Source organism: Talaromyces atroroseus (genome assembly GCF_001907595.1).
Source record: "Talaromyces atroroseus strain IBT 11181 chromosome Unknown scaffold_11, whole genome shotgun sequence".
NCBI classification, from domain to species: domain Eukaryota; kingdom Fungi; phylum Ascomycota; class Eurotiomycetes; order Eurotiales; family Trichocomaceae; genus Talaromyces; species Talaromyces atroroseus.
This window is the reverse complement of record NW_017971443.1, coordinates 1,198,150-1,221,838: the sequence shown is the minus strand read 5'-3', so window position 1 is coordinate 1,221,838 and position 23,689 is coordinate 1,198,150. Positions and strand designations below refer to the sequence as shown.

The 23,689-nt window shown below is 38.2% G+C and overlaps 7 protein-coding genes across 7 annotated transcripts, besides 7 other annotated features; 5 read left to right on the top strand and 2 right to left on the bottom strand.

Annotated features, from left to right (window-relative positions):
- Positions 1–775: part of a repeat region (Identified by RepeatMasker using a combination of RepBase library and repeat library created with RepeatScout) that runs on past the window's edge.
- Positions 776–1,842: a repeat region (Identified by RepeatMasker using a combination of RepBase library and repeat library created with RepeatScout).
- An 8-nt stretch (positions 1,843–1,850) lies between these two features.
- Positions 1,851–3,938: a repeat region (Identified by RepeatMasker using a combination of RepBase library and repeat library created with RepeatScout).
- A 1-nt stretch (position 3,939) lies between these two features.
- Positions 3,940–4,222: a repeat region (Identified by RepeatMasker using a combination of RepBase library and repeat library created with RepeatScout).
- Positions 4,192–6,658: a repeat region (Identified by RepeatMasker using a combination of RepBase library and repeat library created with RepeatScout).
- Positions 6,659–6,698: 40 nt separating this feature from the next.
- Positions 6,699–6,945: a repeat region (Identified by RepeatMasker using a combination of RepBase library and repeat library created with RepeatScout).
- Positions 6,946–6,981: 36 nt separating this feature from the next.
- Positions 6,982–7,730: a repeat region (Identified by RepeatMasker using a combination of RepBase library and repeat library created with RepeatScout).
- Positions 7,731–8,075: 345 nt separating this feature from the next.
- On the top strand, positions 8,076–8,669 carry UA08_07708 (hypothetical protein; the record flags this gene model as incomplete). Its single annotated transcript, XM_020262631.1, has 2 exons — positions 8,076–8,320; positions 8,537–8,669. 2 exons carry the CDS (start codon positions 8,076–8,078, stop codon positions 8,667–8,669), a joined length of 378 nt encoding a protein of 125 aa, XP_020117287.1.
- Positions 8,670–10,934: 2,265 nt separating this feature from the next.
- Positions 10,935–11,485, bottom strand: UA08_07707 (hypothetical protein; the record flags this gene model as incomplete). Its single annotated transcript, XM_020262630.1, has 4 exons — positions 10,935–10,963; positions 11,033–11,082; positions 11,151–11,359; positions 11,447–11,485. The coding sequence occupies 4 exons, from the start codon at positions 11,483–11,485 to the stop codon at positions 10,935–10,937; spliced, it is 327 nt and encodes a 108-aa protein (XP_020117288.1).
- A 251-nt stretch (positions 11,486–11,736) lies between these two features.
- UA08_07706 (hypothetical protein) lies at positions 11,737–12,824 on the top strand (the record flags this gene model as incomplete). The annotated part of the gene is made up of 2 exons (XM_020262629.1): positions 11,737–11,793; positions 11,853–12,824. The coding sequence occupies 2 exons, from the start codon at positions 11,737–11,739 to the stop codon at positions 12,822–12,824; spliced, it is 1,029 nt and encodes a 342-aa protein (XP_020117295.1).
- A 1,348-nt stretch (positions 12,825–14,172) lies between these two features.
- UA08_07705 (hypothetical protein) lies at positions 14,173–15,294 on the top strand (the record flags this gene model as incomplete). Its single annotated transcript, XM_020262628.1, has 1 exon — positions 14,173–15,294. One exon carries the CDS (start codon positions 14,173–14,175, stop codon positions 15,292–15,294), a length of 1,122 nt encoding a protein of 373 aa, XP_020117296.1.
- Positions 15,295–16,041: 747 nt separating this feature from the next.
- UA08_07704 (hypothetical protein) lies at positions 16,042–17,836 on the top strand (the record flags this gene model as incomplete). Its single annotated transcript, XM_020262627.1, has 6 exons — positions 16,042–16,348; positions 16,473–16,509; positions 16,605–16,701; positions 16,767–17,481; positions 17,539–17,701; positions 17,764–17,836. 6 exons carry the CDS (start codon positions 16,042–16,044, stop codon positions 17,834–17,836), a joined length of 1,392 nt encoding a protein of 463 aa, XP_020117293.1.
- Positions 17,837–18,433: 597 nt separating this feature from the next.
- Positions 18,434–19,598, top strand: UA08_07703 (Extracellular metalloprotease; the record flags this gene model as incomplete). Its single annotated transcript, XM_020262626.1, has 2 exons — positions 18,434–18,805; positions 18,876–19,598. 2 exons carry the CDS (start codon positions 18,434–18,436, stop codon positions 19,596–19,598), a joined length of 1,095 nt encoding a protein of 364 aa, XP_020117294.1.
- Positions 19,599–19,933: 335 nt separating this feature from the next.
- On the bottom strand, positions 19,934–23,364 carry UA08_07702 (FACT complex subunit spt16; the record flags this gene model as incomplete). The annotated part of the gene is made up of 7 exons (XM_020262624.1): positions 19,934–20,422; positions 20,488–21,086; positions 21,142–22,573; positions 22,626–22,781; positions 22,853–22,974; positions 23,039–23,123; positions 23,185–23,364. 7 exons carry the CDS (start codon positions 23,362–23,364, stop codon positions 19,934–19,936), a joined length of 3,063 nt encoding a protein of 1,020 aa, XP_020117291.1.
- Between the last annotated feature and the right edge of the window lie 325 nt (positions 23,365–23,689).

Sequence of the window (23,689 nt, the reverse complement as noted above, 5' to 3'; positions counted from 1 at the left end):
ATAATTTGAATCTTCTTGCATATTGAAGCTCTGTATTAGTAAGCTTATTAATAATAAATGTAGTAGCTGTTGTTTTAGTTTCTTAAGCTTTTAAAGTATGATTTATATTATAATCTTTTAGTACTATGCCTTTATAGCTTTAGTCACTCTAACTTTAAACTTAATGAGTTTATCTGTTATTATTATTAGAAGATCTTTCTTTAAATACTCTATTAATAATTTTAATAGAACTATAAATATTAGGGCCTTATTCTGAGTTTTTATGACTACTGGTTTTGTGGCTGTGGTCTTGGTGTTTGTCTTGCTAGCTATTATTAAAAGTATATTGGTCTTATCTTCCCCTTTATTATTTAACTCTAATTCTATGACTTTTACTTTTTCTTCCTCTGTTAGGATCTTTTCAATGTCTAAAAGATATTCAACTGGAGGTGATAGATTCTCAGAGGCTTGTCTTTGGGTATATGGAGAGATATGTTTTAGAGTTATTCTAGATAATAATTGCTAGGCCCTTGCGAAGTGAGCAATTAGACTGTGATGGGGGTTGCAAGAATATAGCTGGGATTTGGCTTTGGCCTAGGAATAGATTCGAATATAGAATATATATACATGTATGCTTAGCAGCTAATCGCTGCTTTATGAAGGCCTGAGGCCATCTGCTGTTATAAGGCGGTGTGTGCCAAGCCGCTAGTCTAATTAGCGGTGGGAAGCTGGGCGAGGTCATGTGCCCGCTGTACTTTGAAGCTATTCCCAACTCCATCCAGGATTCCGCCTTACAATATTATATATATGCTATATAGGTTAAGAAGTCTAAATAATAATTAATATTAGCTTTTAATTTATCTTTAACTCTAATAAGTTAAGATTTAAAAAAAGGATCTTTTTTATTAATTAGGGTTAATCTATCAAGAAGTTTAGTAGTCTTTTTATTATTACTTTAAATAATAAAAAAGAGTTCTTTAAAGCTTAATTTAATAAATTAATATTATAAGAGGTCTTATTTTTTTACTAATTTTTTTATTACTTTATATTAATTTATAATAGTCTCTTTATAGATATTTTATTACTTCTTTAATATATTAATTTGATATAGATTCTTGTATTATTCTTATATTAATTAATTAAATAGTATAGCCAGATTCTTATTTATATATTTTTTAAATATTTTATATTTAATATTCTAAAATTCTTATTTTTTATTATCTTCCACTCTTAAGAGAAAATATAATAGATAATATTTATCTAACTTCTCTAACACCAGTTTAAGCAGTTAAATTATCTTAATTTCTAAGTCTAAAATCTAGATCTTAATTTAAAGATAATAAAATAAAAAAAAAGATAATCTTAAATCAAGTATATTAAATTATTTAGAATTAAGATATTAATTTACTTATAGATTTATAAGAATTAATATTAATAAATAAATAAAAGTTTAGTTTAATATAATAATATAATATTAAATCTATTTAATTGCTAAATACGAAGAGACTAAACTGGAGAGAAAAAAAAAAGAAAAAAATAACTACTAACCCTTTTCCTCCTATTTATACTTCCTTCCATTTCAAATATCTATGGATTATCTCTATTATATGCTAGTGCCTAGTAATCTAGATTTCTAGAAGATTCTAATAATATAAAATATTAGCTAGCAAAGGCTATTTATCCTTCTTGATATTATATAGATCCTCTAGTAATCTGCAGCATAAATTAAAACATGAGGTAATCCCCATAAGGTATATCTAGCCCCACATCTTCCCTGCATGTGATTCGTCCATGGGAGGCGGCCTGCGGGTACTTCCGCAGTAACCGCATGCCGCCAAGCCAAATCGTACTAGGCCGTCACATTAAAGATAAATATATTTATTTATTATATTTCTTATGTTCCTTAATATAGTTCTTCTATTTTTATTAAGACTCTTTCTAGTAGGTTTTATTAGTAGATATATAATTATATAAGTTATCTCTCTAAGAGTTTATAATATTTTTCTATATTTCTGTTCTTATTTTGTTCTTAATAAGGTTTTTTTATTTATTCTTGATATAGATCCTTATAGATTATTATCCTTAATCTATTATTTTATAATATTAATTAAGTATAAAGCAATTCTTTTAAAAGGAAATTTTTTTTAATATTTTTTATACTAGATTTTCTTTCTATCTCTTCTTTATTAGGATGATCTTTCTTTCTAGATAATTTATAAGTATAGCTTATTTAATTAATTTATTTCTTATAACTATGAGATTAATATTTTATTTTTATATTAGTACTTACTTATTTTTTCTCTTATATACTTTAATATTATATCTTATTTTTGCTTAAATTATTAAGCATTTTTTTTAGCTATATTAATATATTCTCTTTATCTGCTTATCTTATTTATTCTACTTAGATTTTTTTATAATTTATTATCTATTCTAGTTATTATTTCTTATTTTTAACTGACTGTTTTAAATCTTTATTAGAATTAATCTTATTGTTAATTATTCTATTAGCTTTACTGGTATTAACTGAAATTAATAGAATTATAGTTATAATCTACTCTTTTAAACCTAAAATGGCTAGTTTCTAGTTCTTTTTTAGCTATTAATATTAATTTATAAAATAACCTGGTTTTTTATAATTAATATAAGTTTTATTTTTTCTTAATTTATCTTTTTCTTCTTTAGATAAGGTTGTATTTAAATATATTATTATATCTCTATTCTTATTCTTGATTTACTTTTAGTATAAGTTTATTTTGTTTTTTTTAAACTCTCTTTTTTCTATTTGTCTAGTATAGATAATTAAATCAATCTATAATACTGCCTCTATTATTGTTTGAAATATTTCTAGTTACAATATCATTATTGAGATTTAGTCTTTAATATTATTCTTTAATCTTTTATAAAACTAGTCTTTAAATCCTTGATTATTTTATAAAAATCCTTTTAATATCTATAAGAATTTCAAAATGTATTCTCCAACTAAGATTTATTATTTAATATATTAGATCTTATTAATGGCTTTAATTTTCTTATTAATAATTTCCTATAGCTAGTTAAATTTCTTTTTATAGTACTAGTAACTAGAAAATATCATAATTATTTTAAAGTTTTTTTATTCTTTATTATTATTAACTTAATATCAGTTAGTAATATATAAAGTAAATTATTTTATAATTTCTCTATTAAGAAAGCTTATTATTACTAGTATCTTATTAAACTTATTTATAATTCATTTACTATTATATATAAAATAGAGTTATATTTAAATAAGATATATCTTAAAAATTTTATATTTTCTTTTAAATAGAGTTACTATTCTAATTTTAATTTCTTAAAATATATAACTTATTCTTTTTTTATTATTAATTATGGCTTTTTCTAGATTATTAATATATTTTAGTAATACTGCTATATTTTTATTATTAGTAGTTATAGTATCTCTATTATTAATATTAATAATTTGTAAATTAGGACTTAGAATTACTAAAACTAAGATTTAAGATACTATTATTATTTATTTTTAAGACTTCTCTTTTAACTAAGGATCTTAAATTATTAGAAACTTCAGTTAAATTACTATTAAGTATAACTAAAATAACTATTAATAAATAAAGTTAATAGGCTTTTAAAATTAAAAGATCTGATTTAGATAAAAGAAATAAGAATAAGATTTTAAATATCCTAATTAATAAAAGATTATATATTTAAGTTATTATAGTTAATTCAAGATAATAGAAGAAAATTAAATATAAAGTAAATAAACATCTTTATATAATTTTCCTTTATTATAATTATTATAGAGAATCCTATAATTCTTATATAATGATTATTATAGCCATTATAGTCTTTGCTCTGATTTCTATGATATCTTAACCCTGATGGTTATGGATAATCCTTTGTTCTATCATGCATTAGTTTCCTTTTTCCATTGGCTGTAACGTTCTGATTCTCTGACAGTTTAGAGAGGAAATATAATTCTATATTAACTACTAAAAATTAAATACTATAATTAAAAAAATTAATATCCTCTTTTCTTAATTAATAAGATCCTTAATTAAATTAATAAAGTATAAGTATTTACTAAACTAGATATTTAATAAGGTTTCTATTGAATAAGAATATATTTTAACTTAAAAGATTTAATTATCTTCTATATATAATATAGTATATATAAATGTAAAGTAATACTTTTTAAAATAATAAATAAATTAGTAGTATTATTCTAATAATATATTAATAACAAGTGGCACCTAGTAACTTATTTTTCTAAAATAATAGATTTTGCATAAGCTAAATACAATATTTATAATTAAGAAATACTAGTAATAATATAAGCCTTAGAGATATAGTGAGTTAAGTTTTAAGAATTAATTAAAAATAAATCTATTTAGATTCTTATTAATCATTAAGCCTTAGAATATTTTGTAATAATAAAAAAATTTAATAATAGATAAGTATAATAATTAAAGACCCTTTCTAAATATACCTTTTATATTAAATATTAATCTAGATCTTTAAATAAAAGAGTTAATACTCTAATCTAATATATAAAGAATAATTAATAATCTAAAAAAAAGAATCTCCTATTATTATTCTTTAATTAATTTAATTCTTAGATTATAAAGGAATTTTAAGAATAAGATTATATATAGAAAGCAGAATCTAAGTTAGAAATCTTAATTATTATAGATAATATATTACATATTATTGCTAGAATCCTAAAGAGTAATTAAAAGAGTTAAAAGACTATAGAATATTATAAGGCAGCTAGGAATCTTAGATCTAACTAAGATTTAACTAATAATTAATTAATATTTAAAGAATAATTTTATATATTAAATAAGGGAGATCTTAGAGTATAATTACTAAATAAAATATGTTAATAATCTATCACTACTTATCTTAAAAAAAATAAAATAAAAAAGCTATTAAGAGAATAATATTACTAAAAGATATAGAATTAGGATATTAAGTAGTATATTAATAATTATTTTATATATAAGAAAATAAATATATATAAAAACTTATTATTAGAATTACTAAGGCCATTATTTATATCTATTTAATTATAGTAGTATATATTAATAGATTTTATATCTTACCTAGAGGATAAGCGTAGTTTTAATATAGTTTTTATAATGATAAATTAACTAAGTGAAAGATTAAGATTAATTCTTTATATTAAAAATATTATAGCTAGAAAAATAGCTAGATTATAGATTAGATATATATTTTCTAAAACTAGTCTATTAAATTTAATAATATTAGATTAAGAAGCATAATTTATATTAAAATTTTAAATAAAAATATATTATATTCTAGAAATTAAGCTGAAACTATTAATAGTGTATTATATATCTATAAATAGGTAAACTAAAATTATAAATAAATATTTTTTAGTTTATCTATAATCTTATATCAGCTTTTATTAAGATAATTAATCTAAATAGTTATTAATAATTAATTTTGCTATAGTATTCTTATTTTAGAAATTAATTAAATTATTACTATTTAAGATTAAGAGAGGTTTTATATTAAGAATATTTTTTTATTAATTATTACTAAATAATAAGAGCTCTATATAGAATTAGAAATAAGCTTAAATCTAGATAAAATACTTATAATAGATATAAAATTATATAAGATAAAATATAATATAAGTATAAAAATAATAGAAAATATAAATAAATAAATATTAATAAGAAGTAAATTTTAATATTAGAAATAAGATTATATTAATAATTAAGTATCTTAATAATAAATAATCTAATTAAAAGCTTTTCTATTAAAATTTAAGCCTATTTAAGATTATTATAAAGAAAGAAAATATATATGAGTTAAAGCTTCTTAAATATTTTTAAATATATCTAGTTTTTTTTCTAGATAAATTTCAAAAGATATTCTTAATAGAACTATTATTAAAATAGATTAAGAACTCTTTATTATTAGTTAAGATTAATAATTATAATAAATAAGAAGTTAAATAGATTCTTAATATATAAATATATTATTAGAAATTATAGTATTATATTTAATAATAAAATTATAATAATAATATAATATAGTATCTGGCAGAAAATTTTAAGAATATACTAAATATTATAAAAATATTCTATAATTTTTATTTAGAAAAATCTAGATTATTATTATACTTAAAAAATTAGTTATAAATAGCTAAGAAAGATAAATTTTTATTTAATTATAATAAAAATAATATATTATTATTAATTTAATATTTAAGGTAAATATTACTTAGAATAAAAGGTAATATAATAATCTAGTATAATTTAGCTTAGTAATATATAATTATTATAGAAATATCTATAGACTATTTTCTATGAATAAATTATATATAGAGAAGATATAGGATTAGATATATCTTATAGAGATTATCTTATATTTTAATTTATATTATAGATTGTTAGAGGATTTATATAATATTAAAAAAAGTAAATAGCCTTTATTAGTTAATATTTTATATTATTAAAATCTTTCAGAAATCTAGATTACTAGGCACTAATATATAACAAAGATAACTTATAGGTATCTAGAGTAGAAGGAAGTATAAGTAGAAGAAAGAGGACTAGTAGTTATTCTTTTTTTTTCTTCTTCTCTCCAGTTTAGTCTCTTCGTATTTAGCGACCAAATAGATTTGGCACTGCATCGTCACAGTTATGATGATTATGATGATTGTTGTATAGGAATTATAAGATTCTCTATGATGGTTATAATGGAGGAAAGTTATATAAGGATGCTTATTTACCTTGTATTTAGTTTTCTTCTATTATCTTGAATTAACTGAGATAACTTGAGTATATGATCTTCTATTGATTAGGATATTCTATTTTTGATTAAGACTTTATTTATTTCTACAACTTTTGTATATTAGAAGCCTATCAACTTTGCCCGTTAATAGCTATCCTAGCTATACTCAACAGTACTTAAACCGAAGTTTCCGACAATATTTTAACTAGCTTTTTCTAAGTAAGGTTAAAGGATAATATATTTATATAATAATAATTGGTTATATAAACACATTTGCTATAATATTTTGAAATTTTAGATTTAATATATAAGTTTCTAAGTTCAGTATAACAAAAATAAGAAATTATAAGAATAACTCTAATAAACTTAATTCTTATAAAAAGATTCTTTTTAGAAATATTTTTCTTTAAAGATATAGTTAGTGTAAAACTATAAGATTATATATTATAAAAAATTAGAAGATAAGATTAATATCTATATATCTAGGAGACATAAGCTATTTATTAAGCTATTAAGATGTTAGCCTTTAGAGGAGGGGATTGTTAGAGAATTAGAATATTACAGCCAATGGATAAGGAACACTAATATATAGAAATAAAGAATTATCTAAGAATAATATGCACAAGCTAAGACATATTAAGATTAGGGCTATTATAGCTATTAGAGCTAATTGTTAGTATCTAGCTATAATAGATATGATTAGACTTATTAGAGTTAAGTATATAGGAACAACTATAATGACTATAATAGAGGAAAGAGTTATAAGGATGTTTATTTACCCTATATTTAGTTTTCTTTTATTGTTTTAAATTAACTGAGATAACTTAAATATACAATCTTCTATCAATCAGGATATTTAGACCTTATTCTTATTTCTTTCATCTCACGAGATCTTTCAACCTTAGAAGCCTATTAACTTCGCCTGTTAATAGCTATCCTAGCTATACTCGACGGTAATCAAACCGAAGTTTCCGACAATCATTCGGGAGTGACGTGGGTTGAAGAAGATGATTGGATCGGAAGTGAGTTCGTCTTCGATGGTCACTGCGGCATTTCGAAATGGAAAATAACACAGAAAACAATGGAGAGTGGCGATTGCGAGAGCGAAAAGGATGTAAAAGAAATAGGCGTGGAATTGTCATGTCGTGGAGACTTTATATGTTCGAGTATAGATCATCCAGACAAGGAAGCCGTCGTGAAGATTCGGATGCAGTATGCATTGCAAGCTTGAGTCCCTAAGGGTTGCTACTAACTCTCTATGAAGGATACCGTATTATAAAAACGCACATAGACGCCCCCACGAGAGAGCAAAGCAAGCTCTACACGAGATGCAGTGGAAGCTAGAAGCAGAGATCGAAGGCCTCCGGCGTCTCACTGCAGCGGTGTGCTCTTCTACGTCTGCATTATTTGCGTGGAAACATGAAAACCAAGGCAGTGATGGATGGGTACCAGGAGGGTATATAGATTCCATTTTGATGGAGCGCCTCCCGGGGTCCATGCCGTTACTTGGTTTGGGGAAGAAGAACAAAGAAGAACGGACTGAGCTTCGCAAAGCCCTAAAGGTCGCGTGGCTGTGAGTCATTGTACCTGCCTGCATTATGAAATCAATGGTAACTTTGAGATTTCCTGTTGATGAGCTCCTCTCACTAGAGAGTGCACTGCTTGTGGTGTAGTCCACGAGGATCCTGCCGACTGAAACATACTGTGGGATCGTGAAGATCAAGATTGGTATTTACCGTTCTTAATTTCATTATTTTCCAATCGGCCAATGTTGACTTTCTCTGCGCAGTTATATTGTTGACTGGGAAGACTGGCGCGAGTCAACCGAAAAAGATATCTGGCGTGATACACACTACATTCCTTGGAATCCAGCGTGGGTTCAGAGTCATAATTATGAGGACATGTCAACGTGGGAGCTTTAACTATAAGTTGTGATCTGTGATTCTCTCTAGAAAGCAGTGTACAGTGTTTTTAACATCGAAATGCATCCGCTCCATAACTGACAGCAAGGCAGACTCTTGAGAGGTCAATTAACCACCTTTGCTATGCTTCTGACTCATGATTGCAATTTTTCCTTGGGTCACCAGATTGAGTCTGGCTGTGGAAGCATGCCTTTTTTTTTGTTAATGATTCATATTGATACCTCAAAAGTTATTCGATGAGGCGCTTTGAGTTATTATTTCGAAATTTCCAGTCATCAAAGGCATGCTCTAACATTCTGAATGCAATGATACTGCCTATCGTTTTGACAGTCTTTTGAGGCCTGGGGCAGAGTCTCCTATGGTGAATATGCCTTCCTTCAGCTCGAATGAAGCCTTATAAGGCTTCTTCCCGCTGTACAAATACTCCTCTTTCCCACTTTTGTGACCTGGGTTGATGGGATTTGTATTCTAACTATCAGGGACAAGAACCATATCTGTCTCTTTTGTCACCAGGGTGGAATTGTCAATTTTACAAAGAGATTTTCTTCCTACTGAAGGGGTCAAGGAGCCCATCACAACAATTGGATTAGCCCCGCAAGTTGCGAAGTGTTGCATGCAAGTATCGCAGAGCAAGAAAGGATGAGTAAAGGTGCGCGACGTGATGGCGGCTGCTCGATGGCGTCCCTAGCCTAAGAAACATTTTTGATTCCCTTGGATGCGTGTGACTTCTTATATGGGAGCTGGCATAGAAAACTGATAGTATGTTCTGGTGCTTCTGCAAAGTAACATAAAGTCCTTTGGAAGTTGTATCGTTTGGGTAAAAAGCATTACAGCTTCGAATTTTGATCGGGAAGGAGCCAGAAAAGGAAGGAGTTTACCATAAAAGGAAATTTTTATTCCCATTCGAGTTTACCGCGACGCCTCAGTCTCCTCAATAGCTTATGCTCTATTTATAGGAGTAATAGTGGATTCTGAAATGCTTATGCTATGCTATGACATCAAACCACCTTTTACTTTAATGATTGATGTACCTACTGCGTGGCTTTCATCAAATCGGGCAGCTTAACCAACGATTTGGAAAAAGAAACAGGTACTTCTGTTGAATCGCATTATCTTACATTCTAGCAGAATCTAGGGTATGCTGAATGTTTGTTTCAGTTAAAATGTACGCATGCTGTTCTTGTTGCAGTTTTTGCATGATTTTCAGGAATACAGTAGAGCTCCTATTAAGATCGAAGCCATATAAGAAGTAAGAAGTCAACCCAATAGTGAAAAGCACGTAACTTAAATTCCAGCCCTTGCTTTTAGTAGAGAGTTGTGGAAACAATGCTGAATATGACATAGAGTTGAGCGGACATTCGGTTTGGATATTCCACTTTGTGGCTGTACGTCTAGAGAAAACAAGATACATAAACGCGTTAAATCACTCTAACAGCAAGCAAGAGAAGCAATTGTTATACAAAGATTATTTTTCTATGCGTCCGCAAACAACTTTTGCTAACCAGTACACTTCCAACTATTTCCTGCCAATTCTATTCTACATGTTATTTCACCGCAAATTTCTAGACTTCTGCCACTGTCAAATAAAGGAGAGAGACTCAAGAGAAGATTATGATAACAGCCAAGACACAACTCAGCCTTGCGTGTAGCTGCATGCTGATTGCATGGTGTGCGAACACGTCAACTGCGGCGCAGCACTGGCTGTGTATGCAATGAGGACGGAGCCGAATACGAGCCAAGTCTCAATTCATGAGAATAAGTACGTGGCATGAATCGTTACCAAGCTGAATGGAACATTCTATAACTTATCCTTAAGGCTGCCTACCTACCGGACCTTGTGTCAGACGCCCATAGCTAGGCAAACTTATGGCAAACCTCCAATGCCAAATTGCTAATTCTTCAAGTACAGGTCAATTGACTTCTTACCTCACTAGCTGCAAGACTTGAGGTATTTTCGAGTAGACAGAAAGCATTTACTTTTCATACTCTCGGCCGCACATTGTTTGGGCATCTCTTCTGGTGAGCGACTTTTTCTTTATACCCGATCTTACGCGGATAGAATGCTCTATTTTTTCCTGCCAAAAAAAAAAAAAAAAAAGAAGATAGAATGAATATTTAGATATCCGCGACTGAAGAAGCTGCTCTTTACGGTAGGTATAATGCGCCCAATGAATAAATCACAGCCAACTAATAATACAGTGTAAAGTGCTTGATATGACTCAAAGCTAAAAACAAAAGAATTCCATATTCATAGCATATACAACATCATTTCTTCTTTTTGCCTGCCCGTGATTCTAAAACACACCGCGTGTCAGCATCAATGAAAGAAAAAAAGATCGTAGCCCTGTACATGAATGCCTTACCTGCTGCAGTTCTCTTCTTCTTGGGTCGACCTTTGCCGCGTAATTTCGCACTGTGATGACCGTTAACTCCAATGCACCCAGCCACAAACGTAATTGTCTGAAAATCAGAAAACCATACATTTGAATAGCTTCCTCCCTGTCGTCCTGTGCCTCGTCAAACGTTTCCAAATCCAGTGGCTTGTACGTGTCTTGCAAATCGCGGAACGAAACGGTTTTACGAGGATACCAGGCGGCAAGAGCAGGACCTCGTAGGCGCTGTCGGAGTACTTTGTTTCCCAGTCGCAGTCCTTGTGGATTGAATGTGAACGCAAAAATTCGACATTGTGCCTGGACGGATCGTATAGAATAATGCATTTCATTGATTAGAAATCGCCAAGTGAAATAAAAAAATTGTTGCCAAAACCAATGACTCACCTTCACAAGGTCAAGAACTCGACTTCGAGGTACCGCCATCTTCGCGTTGTTGATTGATGGCGAATTCACATGGGACAAAGCCAGCGACTGACTGCAAATAGAATATCTCCGCAACGGATGTCAGTTCGGGATCAAGTCACGTGAAACAGTGGTGGGCCTGTATTGGCCAATCATTGCACATACCGCTATGATTGGTCTAGTTCGACTTCTAGCTTGGCTTTTTCTGCGACGCCGCAAAACGCATCTTGAGATCTCGTCCATCTACTATTGCTATTCAACATATTTTTATAATGGGTTCAAAGAGATATCACACGGAGGGCTCCTTCGATCCCAACAAACGAGTCAAGGTAAGCACTGAAACAGCAAACACCAGGCCACTCTGTTTACATGACATCTATCGCACTAGAGGAATCGCCATGACGAACTCCCTATGGATCATGGTAGCACCCTTGTCCAACAGTTGAAGGACGTAGTTGACCAGATGGTTAGCCATCCACAATTGCTTCAGGACTATCCCGGAGGCGCAGACATTGCCAAAATGGCCACACAGCTCCACACTACGTTGAATAAAAGAGAGAACACGCCTACGAGGTCTACCGCGCGGCTGCAATTACATGACGCATCGTTACCGGAGCCTCCTTTTATCCGCGACCCTTCGCTAGTGAAAGCCGTTTTCACACACCCGGGCGCGCCTACAAATGCCGCCGCGAAAGGGCAAGAGATCAACTATGATCGATTAGAAGTCCTTGGGGACGCATACGTGGAGGTGATCGCTACAAGGTTGATATGGGACCAGTTTAAAGACGTTCCTCCAGGGCGTATGTCTCAGATTCGAGAAGATCTTGTCAAGAATGAAACCTTGGCCGGGTTTGCGACGCAGTATGGGTTTGATGGCAGAGTGTCCGCCCCAGAAGACCAACGAATGCAACCAAAGCGGTGGCTGAAAATAAGAGCGGATGTTTTTGAAGCCTATGTGGCAGCAGTGGTTCTGTCAAACCCTGGTGATGGATTTGGAATGGTCGAGAAATGGCTCGGACAACTTTGGCAGCCGCGACTGTCGCATGTTCAGCCTGTACAATCCGTGCTGAAATATAAAGAAAAATTGGCGAAAAAGGTGATGGGCAAGGGTATAAAGCTCCGGTACGTGGAAGAAAAGCCCCCGAAGCAGTTGGACGGCGGCATGCAAACGTTCTACATTGGGGTATATTTGACGGGCTGGGGCTGGCATGATCAGCATTTGGGGTCTGGGAGTGGATTGAACAAGGCCAGTGCCGGGGACCAGGCTGCCGAACGAGCGCTTCATAATGTTCCCTTGATAGACGAGGTCGCAGCTGCCAAAGTTGCGTATGACAAACAAGCTAGTAAAAGAGACATGTAGATGGTAGTATCCTTCGCATGATTTACGAATTGACTGATACCCCAATCGAGTTTACTGTCAGAAGATTAAAATCCGAGGAGGCACTAGTGCTAGTACGTAGTAGGCTCCGCTGTGGGCCGAGCCGAAGCGCCCCATTGGCCATGTCGGAGCCCGCCCACTGCTGCAGCCTAGAGCCAGGCTGCTTGAGTGCGCATATCACTATCCGTACCCCGAACTCCGTGCTCCAGGAGATAATCTTGAATACTATATAGTAAACAGCAACTGCGTGCTTAAGAAATAATATCAATCACACCAGGCCATTGCCATACAGGCCGATCCGCGATGACTTGCTTTGCTCGAGCGCGCAAAACCTGAATTGAGACGCCTTGTTCGTCATCTGCCACAGCCAATCAGCAGGGCCAATGCACATGTGACTCACGGTGGGGCGGGGGTCAGCAGGAACCCTTTGCTGCGCCAGGCGCGGTGATTGGCGGCCGCGGGGCGTAGGGGGGAGTGGGGCGTCAGATCATCTTCACCCTCCATTGACAAGTCCCAATTGAGCGCATGGCTGCAGCCTGCTGAATCTGGCAGCCTGACAGCCCAATCTCTGAGCCATGGCCTAGTGACCCGAGATGGATGGGATGGATTGGAGTCATCTGCCTGCCAATGGATAGGATCCAGCATATATCGTGCTACGTACTGCTTATTTAAGAAAGCTCGCCCCCCTCGGTCCCCAATTGACTCTTGCTGATTGATTTCCGCTTCAGATTCTGCTGGTTGTGGCCAGCTCGCTAGGCAACGATTGCTACCTATCTTATCTCCGGGCGGGTAACAAACGACGTTCCCCCACCTCGATGCGCCTCGCCATCACTATCGGCATATCGTATCGTATCGTGTCGCCCCCCCGCAAATCCGCCCTCGCCAACTTATAAAGAGAGCCATTGCCCCGCCAATTCATCCATTTATTTGTCCCTGGCTTTCTTTTATTTTCTTTCTTTTACCCAGAAATACAATCAATCCGCTGCCGGACAAACAACGGCCGGTGTCGTCGGCTTTAGACTTGCCTGGTTGGGCTTATCGCCGGAATCAGCCCCTAAACGCCGAATCGCCACCAGCGAAAACAAAGCGCTCAGCCTGACAAATCACTCAGCCTTCTTTCACGTGCAGGCCTCTTCCATTGTCTTCCACATCGCCTTTCGCATCAGACCTCGTCATATTTCGCCCTCTCTCACTCACTCTCACTTATTCACTCCTCCATCTACAAACCTTTTCGCTTCGATTATATCTTAGGCAGCCAGAGTTAGGGATGACAGCGTTGCGTCCGCCTACCCATAGTCACCATCCATTGACGACAAGACCCCCTTTCACCATGAACCGTCTTCCATCCGTCTCCAGCCTCATGTCTCCGCCAGAGGCAAAGCCGTTCGAGAGCTTCCATTCTGGCTACCCATCGATGGCTGTGCCTTCTGCTGAAGATGTCGTCAAGCTGCCTCCCATTTCAGAAGACCGAAAGCGCAGTCGCTCCGAGTTGGATTTGCCCTCGCCACCCGTCACTCCATATGCAGGAAACAAGAAAAGAAGGTCGAATGCAGACCAGCTAGAGGTTGAAGTTGGTAGTACCTCCAGAGACCCAGTGCTATTTCCTCGCAATGAATCAGCCGCCGATGTCCCCAATGATGAGCCCCTCTTTGGGCCCGTTCTTGCCTCCGCTGCTGAAGCAATAGTCGACCGGCACATGAACTCCCACTTGGCTCGATTTCAAAATAAGATAAACAAGCCGACTCGCGATGAGTACCTGCTGGCCTTATCCTGCGTGCCAATTGTATCGACACAATACAATCGTGACCCAGCGGCCTGGGCGAGAGAAGAGAGGGAGACTCTAGAGCGGCAAATGGCGATGATGGACCGTGATCGCCTAGAGTTTCGCACAGGAAACTTGAAACGCCTCGCGCCTGCTCCTTCTAGAAAGCCCGTCAATAATTCCCAAACTCGCGTTGCCCGAACGTCGAGGCCTCGTCGAACGCCTAAATCTACACCGACTCAGCGAACCCTTGACACTTTCGATGCTGAATCTTCGCCTTCATCAAAACCTTTGCGAGCCATCGGTACCAACCGAGATGACACCGACTATAATTCACTCAAGGATTATTCTCCGCCACTCGAGACTCTGGGGGGAAACACCAAGGGCCTTAAAGCCGATTGGAAGGGCCAAATGCTTGACCTCAGCACTGACCCTGACCGAGGCTTGCTGGACCCTGCGGAAATAAGCCTTGCCGCCACTTTACGACTGTCGTGTGCAACCTACCTCTGCAGTAAGAGGAGGATTTTCGAAGCCCGTGTGAAGGCGCTTAGCATTGGCAAGGAGTTTAGAAAGACCGACGCTCAGCAAGCTTGCAAGATTGATGTCAACAAAGCTAGCAAGCTATGGACGGCTTACGACCGAGTTGGCTGGTTCAAGCCGGAATATTTCATCAAGTTCCTGAAAGCATGATTTCTCTCATTTTGGTGAAAGAAACAAGTTGCCTCCCTGAGAACCGTAAATCTTCTTCACTCTGCATTGGTACAGCCGGTCTGTCCAGAAATTCACGCAGTGATCTACTTCTAATCCATCCATCTCCCCTTCCCCATCCTCTCGACTTTGAACATTGCTAGACTCATTGTACATCGAGAAGTTTATAGTTTCTCATTGTTCTCTCTTCCCCCGCTCTCTTCCTTACGATCTGCTTGCTGTGCATATGATTTACGAACGCTTAGCTTTGTTTGCTTTTTTTCATACGCTTTTTGGAGTTTTGATTCGTGGTTCTCACTTGTCAAGCGTTTCCATCTCATGTGCTACGGCTTTGTTCTTGCATCGTTCCCTGGCTTCTCCGGCTTGGGGCTCACATCTGGTTCAGGATATGGCGTTTTCATTGAATCCCCTTTTTATTTGCATGATGGCTTAGTACCATATTCTCTACCCATTGCACACAGTCTCCTGTATGGACCTCTCTACTTTCAAGTATTTGTTGTTGAGATCGATTTAGACTCTCCAGATTGAAGTTCTGTTTTTATTCGTATACTAGTCAGTGGCTAGAGAATCCAGTCTAGATGTATTAGCATTATGGCTTATGCACGATGCTCACTCCATTACCGATAGAGTTAATAAGTTAATATAAAGAGTAAGTCACCCTGCGTCATAATTGCTAAAGATAGCAAGGTGTGGCGTGGCCCGCTGAGTCCTTAACTCGTGATCGGCACCATGCCGTTAGGGGATCCCGTACCCCGTCCGTATGGTACGGCTGTAGTACACCGTGGCTCAGCCCAGATCCGGGAGACGACACGAGCCATTAATGCACTTTCCGGCCATTCACTTCCCCATCCACCCCAGTCGCAGACTAAACCATCATCCACCTGTCTATACAGGAGGCTGTCCACGCGTACCTATCGCAAGTCAAGTCCCTCTGTGGCAACCCATATCACGATGGCATCGACATTTCAGAATGATGATCCGGATGTTTCCGGAAAGGACGACGGAGACAAGAAGTCCAAGAGCAGAAAACCAGCAAGTGCGTATAATCAATCCAAACGGCGATGGCTCGGAGACAACAAAGGAACTAGAGAGGAGGAGAGACTTGGGACTTAGGGGCGCTGCGCATTTCCTGCGAACAAAACTGATGTTCTTTTCCATAGACACCGCATTCCGTCAACAACGTCTTAAAGCATGGCAGTAAGTGTGCATTGTGGCAGTTCCCCTGAAAGTTGAGAGTTACCCTGGAGGAGGAAAGTTCACTCATATTTATTTTTCTTTTTCGCTATCAACAGACCAATCCTTACGCCCCGATCAGTCCTTCCGCTTTTCTTCGGCATTGGCGCCATTTTCGCGCCCCTAGGAGGTGTTCTGCTGTGGGCCAATGAACAGGTTCGTCTTATTTTATTTGAATTGGACATATTTCGCAGCTTTATTGGCTTACGGACCCTTTTCAGGTTCAAGAACTCATTATCGATTATACGGACTGCGACACGCAGGCGCCCATATCGAGTCAAGCAGCTATTCCGTCGGATAAAGTGCAAACCACATTCAAATCTACAGCGCAAACTTCCCTTTATACATGGCAGCGCAATGAGACGGATTATGCAACAAATACTACAGGATGTTCATTGTTCTTCGACCTCCCCGACTCGCTAGGGCCTCCCGTTTATCTCTACTATAAGTTGACCGACTTCTATCAGAACCACAGGAAGTATGTGGCGTCGCTTGATACAGACCAACTCGCGGGTAAAGTCGTCTCAAATGCCACCATTTCAGGGAGCACTTGTGATCCCTTGACTACCGATGCTGCAACCGGCAAAGCCTACTATCCTTGCGGCCTAATCGCGAATTCGATCTTCAACGATACAATCTCGAGCCCCGTGTTGGTCAATGAGGGAGTTTACAACATGACAGACAAAGGAATCGCTTGGCCTAGTGATAAACAAATTATCAAGGATACACAATATGAATACTGGCAGGTTGTCCCGCCACCAAACTGGCGGGTAAAGTATCCGGAATACACGGCAGAGAACTTCCCCAAACTTGGAGACGACGAAGCGTTTATGGTTTGGATGAGGACTGCCGGTCTTCCTACTTTCAGCAAGCTTGCTCGGAGAAACGATACCACTGCCATGGCAGCTGGCCAATATCGGTTAGATATTCAGAGCAGTAAGTTCAGGCGTTTCCTACGTAAACAACACGTTCTGACATGGACATTAATTTCAGGGTTCAATGTTACCGAATTTGGTGGAACAAAATCGATTTTGATCTCGACTAGGACGGTTATGGGTGGGAAGAACTCGTTCATGGGTATCGCCTACATTGTTGTTGGCGGTATCTGCATCCTCATAGGAGCTCTTTTCACAGCTGCAAATCTGATCAAACCAAGGTATGGGCATCGTCAATCAACGTGTGCCAGCATCGAATACCGAATACTAAATATCTGCCTAGGAAACTCGGTGATCACACTTACCTTACGTGGAATAATGAGCCTTCAACAGCTACTGCCACTGGACATGACTAGCAGTCTTGACTTGGTACATAGCTTCAAACTTTTCTTCCCCCCCGTCCTTCTACCCCCGATTCTTTGAAAAATCTTTGCTGTGGTTCTTTCCAGTTGTGGGTCTAATGATTCAAGGGATGTACGTGCATAGCTCTTTGATATGTTGTCTTTCCATGTTCCTTTACGCGCCGAGAAATTGATGTTTCGTTGTGTTTGAGCATTTGGTTTTGTAATTATATTATATTTATTGTTTCAGGATGTTTACCACTGGGATTTGCAAATAGAGAATTTGGTGTCATGCAGCAGTATCAATCAGAGGCTGGTTGATTTCCATCAGAGAAATGACACATTCTTCACACTCAGTCCAGCATTCCAATTGCATCATAAGTATAACTAACTTCTGCCTCTATTCATTCTTACTTCTTGACCTGGAGCGCTATCATAGGGACATTCCTTTCCTGCTTCAGCTTTCAGTGCTTACGTGTTTGAAACAGGAGTGTTCCGTTCCTGAAAAAAGAATGATTATCAAGCTACCTACCCTTTTTCTCTCCTGCAGGCACATGTTTATATGTACACAAACGTGCATGTATTGATGCACCACTCAAGGTCTCTCGCAAAATGCATCGTGCTCTACTACGCCATACCCTCATTCTCGCCGTAGTCTCTATTGCTTCATCAGTGTCGGCTTTCTGGACAGAAAACGACAATAATACCAACAACCAGCCTCAGCAATGGTCGTCTTATTTCCAGCAACGACAAGCCGGAGCCTGTGGCACTGGGGAACCAAGCCCGGCGCTGAGAGATGCACATAAACGCTTGTCCTCGACCGAGTACAGACAGGTAGTAGTGGGTGACGGCGATAGTAGCAGCAATGCTAGTAGTCGTCCTCCGGTCGATTCATTGCCTCGTATACAAGTCGATACATGGTTTCACGTTGTGAGTACAAGTGACCAGGCTGATCTAGTCACGAATGCGATGATAGCAGATCAGGTATGTATGAATCAATCCATAATTTTACCCAGGTTGATTGTTCTTGACTAAAGAAGGGAATTTGTTATAGTTTGTCTACCTGCAACAGGCATATGCAAATACGAGCATACACTACACTCTTAGGGGCGTGGATCGAAGTATCAACGACACCTGGGCGCGAAATGGGGATGCATTAGCAATGAAGAGAACACTGCGCCGAGGCTCCTACAGTGCTCTCAATATCTATTTCCAGACGAACTTGGAGATGTCGGATCCTTCAGGAGTCAACTCTCGTAACGCCATGAATCATAATCGCAATGCTGTGACCAAGTTCCCACGGGATCAGGAACCACACTATTCTTCATCGTCGGCATCATCATCAGCACCAAACCTCCTGGGATTCTGCACCCTCCCCAACCCACAGATCAACAGCAGCAGCACTCTGGATGACTACATCAGCGACGGCTGCAACATCCTCGCTGCCACCATGCCCGGTGGCTCAATTACCCATTACAACCGCGGCGGCACCGCGGTGCACGAAGTCGGGCACTGGCACGGTCTGCTACACACATTCCAAGACGAGACTTGTGCCCCCGGCGACGAGGGCGACTATATTCCAGATACTCCGCAGCAATCAACGCCAACGGATGGTTGTCCTGCTCCTGGTACGAAGGATTCGTGCCCTGATTTACCGGGTTTGGATGCCATTTCGAATTTCATGGATTATTCGTCGGACGATTGCTATCAGAATTTTACGTATGATCAGGCTATGAGGATGCGGAGTATGTGGTCGGCTATGAGGGAAGGGAAGTAGGTTTGTTTGCATGATGGGTGTTCTTTTTTTCCCTTTTTGTCTTATATTTCTTCTCCTTTTTTCTTCTCTTGTTTTCTTTTTAAACCCTCGCATTATAGGAAGGGACATATTTGACTTTACTAGATAGTTCATCGATCTATTTTGATCAAGCTTTTGAAAAGCATATGTAAGCAAATCAATAGTTACTACCAAGTGATATAACTTTTCAATAATAAAACGACTAAGTGTTATACCAATACAAGAAAAACGCCTTATTATAGAAACATGAATGAATATAGGGAAAAGAGAACAGACAGAACCGGTAAGTTACAATTTAACCTAAATTCTGCTCCTGTTCAACGCTTGCGTTTCTTGCTTCGCTCGTCATCAAGTCCACTTTCTCTATCCTTCTTCTTTGCCTGGCGCTCCAGCTCATCCCAGTCCTCACCGCTCTCTTCAGCACTAAGGTCTTCATCACTAGCTTCAGCACTGGCATCATCGTCGAAGTCGCTGTCCTCTTCCGAACTCTCATCCGATGCATTCATCTCAGATTCCGACAGTTCGAAAGCGGATTCTTCTTCCGACTCATCGCCATCTTCAGAATCTGACTCAACCGCCAGGAACGACCAGCCTCCGTCAGCGAAGAAGTTGTACGGATCCGCTGCAACGGTCTTCATAATGGTACCCCAGTTCAAGTTGAGGGGTCCTTCGGTAAATGGAATATCCACTGAATCGAGCCAGTCCTTGACTCCCTCCAGCGATTCAACAGGAATCGTATTAATATGAATCGGTGGCCGATTGAAGTCCTTGAGGACGAAAACTAGGTCAAAATTTTTCAGGCCGAACTAGTTGCAACTATGTTAGTATCCCGTATCTCTGAGCCGTATAGGAGAAGGCCGGCACCACTCACCTGTACACGCTCTAAATGAGCAACCTCAATTTCGTTCAAAGTTACGACAAGGAAAGGCGGCTCGGTCAATTGCACGATGGCATCCGTAGTCGGTTGAATCAAGACATTAGATCTGTTTGGCACACCACTGAATCCAATTTCGCGGAATGGAATATCCACATCAACGCCTTCATCTTTGCCAGCATCAGAGATCTTTTCAGCAAAGGCTTTGAACTCCCGGTCTAGGGCTGCCCTGCGTCGTCGTTCTTCCTGTTCCGCTTCGAATTCCTCTTCATCTCCGTAGCGATGCTTACGGCGGCGATTGCCGGTCTCATCGAATTGCATTTCAGTCGCCTCACGAATGAACTGAACATCCTTTGTCTTCCTTTTACCCACCAAGATGGGTGTCTTAAGATGCACGTGAATAATTACGATGAGCTCATGAGCACACGGCTGGAAAAACAGATGCTTGACATTGCTGAATAGAACATCAACATGTTCATTTCGCAGCGGCGACTGGTATCGGAGACCATTTTGATGGATCTCAACCTCTCCAGGAACTCGTTTTCCATCCAAAGGTGGACGGAGATAGACATCTGGTAGCTTCACGGGTCGTCGATCTATGTAGAGTTAGTATTATAAGAAGGTAAAAGAGTATAGATAACAGGTACATACTGCGAATCTCCACCAGTTTGTCTTGCTCTACCACGTCTTCCATCTCCTTACGTTCTTGTTCTCTGCGCAATGCGGTCTTTCGAAGCTCTGTAATGTCTTGAGCAATTCGAGCAAACCTGTCGTTGTCCTTGGATCGGAGTGTCAAATTCCTGACGAAATTTGCTGATGGATCTTCGAATGGCTGATCATCTTTCCTTCCCACACCCTGACCAGGAGAGAGGAAGTTGATTCGCAGATAAGCATACTCCCCTTCGTCGCTTTTGCTAGCGTTCTTAATAGTATTGATGTGGAATGGCACTGGTCGTCCCATGATTGGCACAATAACCGTAGAAGCTTTGTGGTCGACGTGTACTGTCAGGTCCTTCACACTGGAAGGCAGCTGGTTATCACGCTTGTAGGACTCGAAACGTTTAAACTTCTTTTGGGCTTCACCGTTACCATCACCGGTAGTGCCAGCGAACCGTTCAAGTCCTTCCTTCAACTTCTTAGACGCCAGTTCTTTTTGATGTTCTCGGCGACGTGCTTCAGCACCCTCGTTGATTTGAGTTGGCCTTTCAGCGCGCAGTTTCGTTTTTGTGATATTTTTGCTCGCGATCGCGCTAGAACGTATATCTGCCTTCTCCTTTGTAGCTTTCTGGGGCTCCTCCTCATCACCAAAGTAGAACGAGACCGAGTCCATATCAATACCCGCATCCTTGGTAAACACATGGGCGCCAGTTTCACTGACACGAACAGTGTCGGTTATGACCATAGAATAAACCGAGTTTTTCTTGTCCCTAGAATCCCCATCTTTAACATCTGTCAGGCCAATGGAGATGTAAAGCGTCATGCCGCTTTTCAGTGTCCGAGTATTCTTCCCATTCAACACCATATTGGAGTCTCTCAATTCAATTCCAATGCCAGCACCAATATTCTTCAGGAAGTTGTTCTCCAAATCGGGGCGTTTTGCACGCACGATGCCTATGGCTTTGTTATAGAGGTCCTTGGATGTGACGCCGTCTCGGATATCTTTGATGACTGCGTCGTATATATTCAGAAGAAAGCCATAGTTCGTCTCTTGGGCCTTTGTTGGATCTACCAAGTAAGTTCGTGCAATGATGGCGCTATATGTCTTGTACCTTATGCCAAAACCCGCAATGATGATACCGGCATGAAGCTCGTCCGAATTGGCGGTTGCAGTCAAGCGCAGGTCGTAGTTCCCTCCACTTTGAACAATGGGTCCATATGCCCAGTCAATTTGCTGAGGGTCAAACTCTGACGGGAGTTTTGCTAGTTTGCTGAAAAACTTGGCATCGTCAATTTTGGCGTCAATCCTGGTAGCTAGGGCTTTGTGGGTTATCTTCTTCCCTTCATCCAAGAGTTGGGACATGTCGTCAACGAAGTACTCGGACATAAGGCCGCTGCAAGCTCTGGCTGCGTTGCGCATCGACACCTAAAACCACATCAGCGATTGCACAATCTAACTATGAATAACAAATATATACCAGCTCTTCCTGTCCTTTGATAGAGAAAGCTGCCGCAGAAAGGGCAGGAGATATATCGACTTCCTCCACATCCTTTAAGTCTTCTCCAAAAGCCCGCTTCCATTCTTCGGCAAAGGGTCCTTGAGCACTATCCTTGGGTAGAGTTCCGACTTTGTTCTAAATCACCAATATGATCAACGTGAATATTCAAAATACGATAGACTGATTCATGTGCTTTGACCGCTTACCCCAGCTGCCTTAATAGCTTCTGTGCATTTCGAGAAAGCCTTTGCCTTGTCTGCGGGGTCCTTTGTTGTTACTAGAATCTCGACGGGAATTTTACCGCCCTTAAGTCGTTCCAGATGTTTCGCTGGAATTTTCAACGGTTAGCTGATTTGGCATAACCAGTCGTTGATGGTTAAATTTTTTCGTACCTTTCTTCGCTGTCGTTACGACATACATCGTGTCTATGGTGAAAACGAAAAGAGTTGCGGGGAATTCATATCCAAGAAGCCAGAACTAATGGGATGAAGAATTAGTTTTCCATAAGGACACGAGATTGAAAACTTGCGATACGTACATGCATCGCGTTGGCTTTCTGAAATGCATTTGTCTCGTCCGTCTTGCCCATCAAAATGACGATGGAACCAACTCCTCCAAAAACGCCAGCGCCCGATCGTTTATCTGCTTTCCATGCATTGTAAAAGGACGACAAGCGATCGAAGAAGATCGTCTTGTCGATGACGATATCTTCCGCCATACCTCAGGTCTCGAGCGAAGCGAAGGACTAGGTAGTCAGTGGAACGATTGGTAGATGATGCTGCATAGGATTGGCGCTCGAATTCTGAGGGTCAAGTCTGGTGAGACATGCAACGAGGCTTGTCGAATGTGAAAAGTGCGGTGTCAGTGACAGGGTTTTTGACGCTGGAGAGAAGAAGACGCGAGGCGCGTTCAATCATACCCAGTCGGGCTTAGCTGTGGCGCGGAGACCTGGCAAGCAATCAAACAGAACAAACACAAACTCTACTTCTTTGTACTTCTTGCGGCTTGTTTGTTACGCTGACTGACAGGGCAGAGTGACTTCC